This window comes from Eurypyga helias, unplaced genomic scaffold, assembly GCF_000690775.1.
Source record: "Eurypyga helias isolate BGI_N326 unplaced genomic scaffold, ASM69077v1 scaffold13802, whole genome shotgun sequence".
Taxonomy (NCBI): domain Eukaryota; kingdom Metazoa; phylum Chordata; class Aves; order Eurypygiformes; family Eurypygidae; genus Eurypyga; species Eurypyga helias.
In genome coordinates this window covers 61,973-72,294 of record NW_010236844.1, presented here as the reverse complement: position 1 = coordinate 72,294, position 10,322 = coordinate 61,973, and the positions used below count along the sequence as shown (strand labels likewise).

Below are 10,322 nucleotides of genomic sequence, written 5' to 3'. Positions count from 1 at the left end.
CAGGAATGCCTTGCTACCGTGCCAACAGGGAAACTTTAAGATCTACTCACTGTGGTTAAAAATCTCAGAAACCCAGACTAGACAGGATGTCCCCAGGACAAACTCTAGACCAGGCAAGTTGAAAGGACTTTTACTGTTCTCTGCCACTATTAAACACTAACTGGCACAATTTGTCTTAAGGCCAGGTTTACTCAAATGAGTCTTCAGGGACTTGGTTTGTTTATTGATACACAGAGGCAAAAATCAGCAGAACATACAGAACAGGCAAGATCCGCATTCTCAGGCAATCTTAATTACAGGGGTACAGACCACCAAGCCCCACTTCCATTAGAACTGACCAGTGCAATATGAGCTCCCACACCACATAAAGCAGCAGAGGAGCTGTGAAAGACTCTGCTCTCACTGCCCAAATGCACGCAGCGAGTTCCTTGTGTTTCAGTTAGAAGGAAAAAGGCAGTGCTCAGGTACAGATCTTGAAATGATGGCATCCAACCAGAAAATCCCTTCATTTTCTGTCCTGCAATTTCAAGATTCAGAAAGGCAGAAGGTGTCTCTGAAGATCAAAAGGTATCTCTGTAGATTAAAATCTTCAATCTGCTAATGGCTATAGTCCTTTGAAGAAAAAAAACATCCAAGAAATCTCACAGACACATAGCCTGGTTCTTTTTTGGGTATGACTTTTGTGTTTGTGTGGCATCGGGAACAGAAAAATGGAGCTCTCTAGTGTAATGCTATTAAAACCTGTATTGTTGTAGCTCCTGTTCTTCTGCCCTGGCATTTCCCGACCTTACTCCCCGTGTTTGTTATCAGTGCGTAGCAACAGCTCACGGACAAGCGGAGCGCACCGTGCTGTGAGATCATCTCAGTCACGCGGCACTGAGACTACAGCTACGACTGCTCTCTTCCCAGGAGCGCCAATAATTACACAGGTCCCGCCTGTATCAGTGAATGCCCTAGCTACTCCTGCTGCTACTTCATTTAATTCCTTTCCCAAAGCAAATTAGCCACAAAACTGTTGGGGGCGTGCAGACTGAAGGAGGAACAATGTCAGTAGGTTTGCATGTGACATTCATGCTCTGCGAGGACTGCCAGAAGACAGCCTGCAGGGTTCACCTTTCTAACTGGCAGAGACTGAGGAGGACAATGGGAAGTGGAGCCCGGAAAAAGGACAAGAGAGCAAGCAACAGTTGGAAGGAAAGAGCAAGATGGTTCATAAATGTGACAAGTTTTATTAAAATCGCTCAACCAGATTAGCTTGTAACAGAATAATAGCAATGTGTAAGTAAATCTGCAGTCAGCCAAAAGTAGGAGTGAGGTCATCCCCACCTGAGCCTGGGTGCCTCTGACAGAGATCTCGTTTCTCTCTAACACCTGCTCCCAAAGCCTGCTTGTCTGTCTCTACGGCAGACGCACAACAGCGCAGCAGGCCCCTGAATGGGGCCTCTAGTTTATAACAGCCTTGTGGATTAAATTCCTTGACACAAACATCATAACATGTGTAGATATGCTGAAGTCTCCTTTCATGCACCATCACGAATTCCTACTCAGCTCAGCTGGAACCCTATGAAATACACACCAGTGCATGGGACTGGTGCTTTTGTACCACCACGAAAGGGAGCAGCAGACATATCCCTGCTACAGGGTTAGCATTCTTTCTTAGTCTGGCACTGGAGGCCAAGCAACTTGGACTCTGGAGCCCCAAAGGCCCACAGATGAGCTACAGGGAAAAGTGGCGCTCAACTTCCAGTTTTAATCTAACCAACACAGCTTTAACTGCAGTTCAGCTCAGATAGCAGCACACAGGAGCCAGGGAAGGATCCAGAGAATCAGCCAAGTGGAAGTACTAGCAGATGGAGAACACTTTAACTCCCTTTCCTCAACACACTTTTCATGGAGCTCTGATGCTGCAGAAAGATGACAGAATGACAAATAGGAAATGAGGACCTTTTCATTATTTAGGCCATGAACAACATAAGCAGCAGCTAATATCCCGATCATGTGCCTGGATCCTGTTTCCAAACGTCATCTCTAGGTCGATCATTTCCATGCCCCCTCTGCTGAGATGGCTAGGAATGGGAGGATTTATTCAGTAATCTTGCTGCCATTATATATGTGTGCGAGCGTGCACTCCTACTGAGATCTGAACTGACCCCCCACCCCAACAGATGCGTATACCTTATTACATTTTCACTATCAGATAGTTAATAATCAACTGCCTGGGCTGGACTGGAACCAGCAAGCGCTATCAGTAAAAAATTCCGTATCATATTATCAGTGCCCCGAGCCATCTATCTGCTTTAGGCTTTGTCTAGATTAAAATAAAATTTCAAACAGATTAGCTACCACGTTCTTAGCTAACGTACTTTAAAACACTGGCAGTCCTTCAGAGGTTAGTGCCTTTTAAACATGATCAACCATAGGAAGCTGGGGGAGGAAGAGCACATATTAAAGATGGTAAACATTATTTAAAATAGAGTTTAAAACCATGTCGGTTAAAAACACACTGGCTAACATTCTTTTACGTGCAAATTATCTTCTGAACATAGAGCCAGCAGCAGCATTCTGCACTGATATTTCAGTTCCTGTTTACCTTTTTCTCATTACTAGAAAAACACCCTGTTCTTAACCTCAAAATATGGTATCTTAAAATCTTAAAAGCTGAAGGTCCCTGTCCATACCTTTACCCACAGATCTAGTTCCTAAGTCTATGTATGTAGGACTGATCTTGCCTTAAAAGAGAGGATGAGGACCCACCTTGCTGCTTTCTGAGTGAGTTCCATTGGGAAGTCGGGGCAGAGCAGCTGCAGCAGGCAGTGGTATTCCTGTGCTGTCAGCAAATCTGCAGGAAAAGAGAGATCAGAACATCGTAATTCTTTTACAGGCTGTTCCCTCCCCTTGCTTCCTCTCTAGAAAAGACCCTAATATTCCCTTCCACTCTCAATTCAAATAGACTGGGTACTAACGACAATATAACTCCTCCCTAGACCCTCAGACCCGGGCTCTTCAGATGGAGTTCCCAGCAAAGACAACCCGATAGCGGCCTGATAAAGGGGAAATCCTGCTGCAGGGACTCCTGCAGAGAAAATGGTAACAGGTAGTGAGTGATTCAGTGTGAAAAAGAGGTTACCAAAACAGGGCAGTTTCAAGTGAGAACACAGTTTGGTTTGACTTGAATATAACCATGTGGAAAAAGGAGTAATTTCAAAGTTGCTTAAATTTGCTGAAATTCACTGGCATGGTGACATTCACCACAATACGCCTGAAAACCATCCATAGAACATCTGGCCGCAGTAATAAAGGCAAACAAGGTTTTTGGGTTGTGTATGGAAGGCTACAGAGTATAAACCACAGACGTTATTCCTTTGGCATTCGGTAAGGCAGCTGGATGGTCTCTTTTGGAATAATGTGTACAAATCTGGTCACTGTATTATAGGAAGCAAAGAACGAAGATCCAAAGAACACAAGAAAGCCAATCAAATGATTCATGTTTTAGAGAGCAGCTTTGTGAAAGACTGGTCACGAAAGGCCTCTGTGGTTCAGCAGAAGAGGGGTGACTCTTAGGGAAGCTTATATGATCTCAAAGGAATGGAAACATACTGATGTCAAAAAGCCCTACATGATTGTATGTTCACAGTCCAAAAGGCTGTGGACTGGAGTTGAGGAGAAGGCGAGCTGAACAGCAGCAATTTTGCCGGACTTCTATATGCAGAAGAATGCGAAGTATGGAAACCAGGGGTGGAAGCAGAGCCAAGCAGTAGTCAGGGAGGGGATCCAAAGGGCAGAGGCATTAGGACTGAAGTACAGAGCATGAATTCCTTTGCCACAGACACATCTTAGCCTTCCTTAGGCTCCCATCCAAATCATCAACCCTGTTGTCCCAGATGAGAGTCACAACTTCTCCACATCTCCACAACTCTTCAAAGCCTGGCAGTTCAACAAAATTTTATTTTCAATGCTGACTAAAGAAATACTGCAGGAGGACTGTCACCAAAATCAAGTTATAGACTTTACCTACAGTATTCGCTAGGGAAGTGGAGGAAAGAAAGGAGAGAGCGCTATTATTTTTCTCTTCATTTCAGGAAACCCTCTAGCTGAAAAACACTTGTCAGACTCTGGGACATCCATTATAGACACTCTCTAGAGTACTATACTTTGCACCGCTCTTGGGAGGACTTTCTACCACATGAAGTGTCTTAGGTTTATGAATATGCTATGAAAAGGTTATCTTGCACGCTGAGTAGAAAGATTCTGCTCTGTCTGGAACAGCCAACTCTGCAGTCAGAAATCTGCTATAACGTAAGAAGTCTCAGCCTGTGCAGAGCTACACCACCACTGCAGGGATTTGTGCAACCTAGTCTACTGTAAAGATAAATACATCAGTCTCTTTTCTTGCAAAACTTGAACGCTGAGCTGAATTAGGTTTCTGTGACTGCACAGAAATTACAGATGTATGGGAGAATATGGAGGGCACTAACTTCTTTGTTATGTCATTTCTTACTAAAACACAAATCAGAGGCTGCTCTCTATTGCAGATACTACTTGGTCCTTCAGTCAGAGTGTATGTGAGTTTGGTTAATGATGGTATCCCATGGAATGGTGAGGTTTTCTCCTGCAATGTTAGCTAATCAGCTCCTTGAATGTCATCAAGGAAAGTATTATCAAGTTTTATGTATAACTGCAAAAAGGGTATTATTGAAAAAGTCCCAGTTATCACGAGCAGGAAGATGCATATTTTTAACTGAATTTTCAGCTCACTGTTTGTCTTTCATGACAGAACATAGAAAAAAGAAAATTTTTTTCTCTATTATTTTGCTAGATCAACAGTAATTTACAGCAATAGAGAGATTGGTCCTTAAGAAAACTATCTGATCATGTTAGACCTTTAAGACCATTGAGTCCAACTATTAACCTGACACTGCCAAGTCCACCACCAAACCATGTCCTGAAGTGCCACATCTACACATCTTTTACATACCTCCAGGGATGGCGACTCAACCCTTTCCCTGGGCAGCCTGTTTCTGTTTCTGACAACCCTTTCAGCTAAGAAATTTTTCATAACCACCTACCTAAACCTCCCCTGGCACAACTTGAAGTTGTTTCCTCCTGTCCTATTCACTTGTCAGTTGGGAGAAAAGACCAACACCCACCTCTCTGCAACCTCCTTTCAGGTAGCTTAGAGGGCAATAAGGTCTCCCCTCAGCCTCCTCTTCTCCAGGCTAAACAACTCCAGTTCCCTCAGCTGCTCCTCACAGGGCTTGTGCGCCAGAACCCTCCAGCTTTGTTGTCCTTCTCTGGACACACTGCAGCACCTCAGTGTCTTTATTCTTATACTGAGGGTCCCAGAACTGAACACAGGATTCGATGTGTGGCCTCACCAGTGACGAGCACAGGGGGGCAATCACTTCTCTAGTCCTCCTGGTCACACCGTTCCTGATGCAGGTCAGGATGCCATTGGCATTCTTTGTCACCTGGGCGCACTGCTGGCTTACATTCAGCTGACTGTCAACCAACAGCCCCAGGTGCTTTTCCACCAGGCAGCTTTCCAGCCACTCTTCCCCAAGCCTGTAGTGGTGCATGGGATTGCTGTGACCCAAGTGCAGGATGCAGTACTTGGCCTTATTGAATCTGATACAGTTGGCCTTGGTCCATTGATCCAGCCTGTCCAGACCGCTCTGAAGAGCCTTCCTACCCTCAACCAGATCAAAGCAGGGCTCACCCTGCAGCTGGGCAGCAGTGTGTTCCCACCAGAGCTCTGCCTGGGAAGCTGCATCAGTCATGGCAGATGCAGAGCTTAAAAGGAAGCAGGTTATGGGAAAAAAAGGAAGTTGGGAATAAAAAGGCTCTTTTGAAACAGACACTTCCTCGTAACTGAAGAAGAAAGTATGGACCTTGTACAACTATTCTTCAGGGCTTTCTAAATCTAGCCTTCAATAATGCTGGGCATTAGACTTCTGATCTTTGTCTAAAAAATCTACATGTTGGACTGAAGGAGTCACATCATTTGGAAACTTAATGCAATACTATGTTTACATTTTTCAATTGCTTAAGTTCAAGTTTCTACTTATGCATCCTTATACCTCATGCTCTCCATTATTTTTTCCTATAATAACCCTTTCTTCATATTGTATTTTATTCAATCTATTTAACTGATAACTGTATTTATTTAAAATTAAATCTGTTTATCTTACCCTCTACACCCCTCACTACCTAGCCCAGTCATCTGTCGCTCTGCTTTGATCCCCTTTAGATGTTCACAGTGTGGTGTCCAGCAGTGTACAAAGCATCCCTCATGCATTCAGAACAGGCAGGCTCTAGGAGGATAATCTGCCCACTTTCATCAGCAAAGTCCCTTTTCATTAATGCTGAATCTCAGCATCCTCTTTTCTCTCCCCCCTCAAAGGTGAAGTTTAAGGTTTTTTTGAAGGATGAGGTTTCCCAAGAAAGTTGGAATTTGTTCACAGTCCCCATCAGGTTGCTAGACAAAAGCAGCTTGAGAGGGTAACTGGGCCCTAAGTAAACATTCGTTTTGAGGCATAAATAAATATCTTTCACTTGCTGGAAATAAGATACTTTTGAAGCTTATAAAAATTTACGCTGTCTTCTCCTCCTCCCTCTTCATATCAAGTCACAACATCAACCTTACTCCTCTATCACAAAACAACGAAACAACACAGAGCAAAAGCAAAATTCTGCTCAAAAAGACTTTGGGAAAGGGTGGCAGAGATCCTCTCCAGCCAGCATATCAGAAGGTGAAATTCATTGTCAACAGAAGTGGAATTAATTACCCTTTCAGTCTATTTAGATGGGAACTGCACACAAAGCTGAAGAGGTGCAGAGAAGTTCCCTCTCTTCAGCACCCCGTTAGTCACTGAAATATGCAGGCGGACTCTTTTAGGCCGTAACACAACTCGGCCTGTAGACACCCCAGGCGCCTGACCAATAAATCATATAAATTCCTCAGACTACAGATGACTACCTATTACACAGGAAGGGGGATCACCACAGACCTTAGGAGGTGTCTACAGTTTGCTGTGATGACTGTTTTCCTATTCCCTACAGCAACGTCAGTGAAGACCATGCAGAAAATTATATTTGCCCATGCACCATATTGTCTGCCAAGAGCTGCTTGGAATAAACAAGGGCAGTTTTGGTGCATGACCACATCATTCCTTCCTGTCTCCAGGCCACAGCTGAGTAAATAGTGTTCAGTGCTGCATGATAAAGAAAGAAGGAAAAGAAAGAAGGTACCAGTCCGAATGAGTGAAAACTGGAATCCACAACTGCTACTTTGGTTGCTACCACAAATTACTGTATCTCAAGTTCCAGTAACAAATGAAGCAAATCGTGGAGAGTAAATCTGACCCCACAGCATAGGGCAGCAAGCTATAGGCACTCTACCGTGCTGTTGCAGTGGAACAAACCTGGTCATAGCACGTGCTTAAGGATGGAGACAGACTGAGTGCAATCTACATGTTAACCGTGTTCATTTACAGCTGCACATAACACTTTGTTCTGCTGCAAAGCAACTAATAACACATTCCAAAGTGATTTTAAAACAGCAGTACACTAAGAAGGAGATGGGAGACTTCATAAGTACAGATGAGTAAAGTGGTATGGCTAGAGTTGCACAGGAAGCACTTCAACTGTTCAGTCGTAATTTTTGCTGTACCGGTCTTCAAATTCCTGCCGCTACCGTGCCACTAGCAAAATCCTGACTCTTCCCTACAGATCCCACCATCTGCGAGTAGTTTATTGTCTTTTAGTGCCTGAGGCAGACTCTTCCTCATGTTTCTGAGGCAAAGTGGAGATGGAAGTTTGTCCACGTGGTACAGTCTTAGAAAACAAACACTGCTTTCTGGATAAAAATGGCCTACCCCTCAGAAACATGAAGGCAGCCGCTTTGTATTTCCCTGTCTTTTAGAACACATATTGATTTACCAGCTTCATTTCTGGTTTGTATGTGGCTGACAGATGGCACCTGACATAAAGGGATGCAAACTCCAGGAATGCTAAATGATGCGTTTACGCTGTCATTGGTGTTGTGAGTGTAGACACACTTGAGCTATCTTTAACCTATTCATCTTTCATACCGACAGCAGCCTAGCCACAGAAGCCTGGAGCTCAGGGAAGGTTGTAAAATCTACCCAGGAAGCCAATAAATACTTAGGACTCAGCCAGAATTGCAGTCATTGCTGCTGTATCTAGGCTGCTTTCGGCACAAGAAGTAGCTATCTACAACCTTGTCACACCACTGTGACAGCTACAAACATGCCCCAAGCAGTAGGAGAATATTTACTGCAGTTGGTGTATGAAATCTGCCCCAAAAAGTCACATTAGTAACTTCCCAGAAACACAAGGATTGTCTGGATGAATATACGTGAAAGTTGCCTAATCCCATCATCTTTTATGTACAACCAACACCCAAGCACCCGGATCCCTGGGCAGTGTAGCCTTCCCCTTTGGATTATGGTAGGACACAAAATTTCCACAGGTTGCTTTGCTACCACAGTCATAAAGTCATAGAGCTGTAAATCAGTCTCCTGGAAATATAACAGAGAACAGCCTAATAAATATATATTTAGAAAAAAAATGTTGGAAAAGTCTTTCCTGGCCTTTAGTCTTTTAATGTTTCTGGTACAAGTATCACATCCTTAGGATTCTCTCTATATCCACGCAAGCTTGCAACCTTGCAGAAAAGAACAAAACCAAACAAAAGCCCCTAAAAATAAAAGTGTAGGTGTTCTTGTGCTGTCTATAGGGGCTGTGGTTTTACAAAAACCTGAATATAAACATGAGTATTGATAATACTGCAACTTGACAACTCACATCTGGCTAATAGGCTATGCTCTGCACATACCTTGTTCACAAGACACCTATAGCTTAATTTCCTCATTCCCCATCTTCCCATATATCTAGTGCTAATATTAAACAGAAACCCAAGAATTCTAGGAAAATAAATCCATGTGTAGGACCTAAACGGAGATATACAGCTGTGTAAAAATCCCCATTTCTTCCTCATAAATCTTTCTACTGTAAAAGAATCAAAATTCTTCCTTTTCAATTAAGCATTTACAAGATTTTGCATTGAGAGATTTTTCTGACCTATCATGGAAAAGATCTGTTCCTGTTACTTGGGAGAATGGTTGTTTAAATAAGAATTTGAAACAAAACAAAAACATTCAAGGGCTGTTTGACGAATTCACTTTTTCCACAGAGAAGAAGAGATATAAAATAAACAGAAAACAGATCCAGAATGTGCATTTGTCTAATTAAAAAACTGATTTTCCTTATTTTTCAAACAAACAAAAGGCAAAACAGCAGGTCACATAATTATCCCCATTATTTGAGATGGAAGGTTAAGATAAACTAAACAATAAAGATTAGGCACTCACACACTTTGCCCTTAAGTTGTATAAGCACGTTCATGTAAGATCATAGAATCATAGAACAGTTTGGGTTGGAAGGGATCTCAAAGACCATCTAGTTCCAACCCCCTGCCATGGGCAGGGACACCTTCCACTAGACCAGGTTGCTCAAAGCCTCATCCAGCCTGGCCTTGAAGACAGCCAGGGATGGGGCATCCACAACATCTCTGGGCAACCTGTGCCAGTGCCTCCCCACCCTCTCTGTGAAGAATTTCTTCCTGATATCTAATCTAAACCTCCCTGTTTTCAATTTGTCCCCATTACCCCTTGTCCTATCACTACCGGCTCTTGTAAAAAGTCCTCTCCCAGCACCCTTGTAGGCCCCCTTCAGATACTGGAAAGCTGCAATGAGGTCTCCTCGGAGCCTCCTCTTCTCCAGGCTGAACAAGCCCAGTTCTCGCAGCCTTTCGTCATAGCAGAGGTGCTCCAGCCCTCTGATCATCTTCGTGGCCTCCTCTGGACTCGCTCCAACTGGTGTACAGCAGGATTCATTCTGCTCTCGAAGTGTACAAATATCTCGCACAAACATTAGAAAATAGTCCTAAGACTGTAGGAAAATCAGAAAAAAACTGAGACCCCCACTTGTTACAGTTAAATGACATGAAAATGCACTAGAAGCCAAAGACTTCTGCCAGATTAGCTCAAAAGCAACTTCACTTTTTAAAGGAAGGTTTTCTAGTGAATAGTTAAAAGTGTAATGGTCAAATCTGCTCCATGGATCAACATAAGAATCAGTGCTTTACATGGAGCCTTGGACATAAGTAGCTTTAAAAGACTATGTGGCTTTGTACCGACGTCTGTGTCAATCTCATTACATACTAATAAAAAAGACGACTTCCTTAGTTTTAATAACTGGACGCATTACCTCTGCCTTCCTGGTGGGGAAGTTCAACAAGC

General features: G+C 43.3%; 1 protein-coding gene across 1 annotated transcript in view; it reads right to left on the bottom strand.

Annotated features, from left to right (window-relative positions):
• Positions 1-10,322, bottom strand: part of LOC104506332 (chromosome unknown open reading frame, human C11orf49) — a gene marked incomplete at its 3' end in the record, with an annotated part of 70,310 nt that overhangs the window by 7,073 nt on the left and 52,915 nt on the right. The window contains exon 4 of the mRNA XM_010147250.1: positions 2,755-2,839. Coding sequence (XP_010145552.1) covers positions 2,755-2,839 — 85 coding nt within the window. The remainder of the gene's footprint in view (positions 1-2,754; positions 2,840-10,322) is intronic.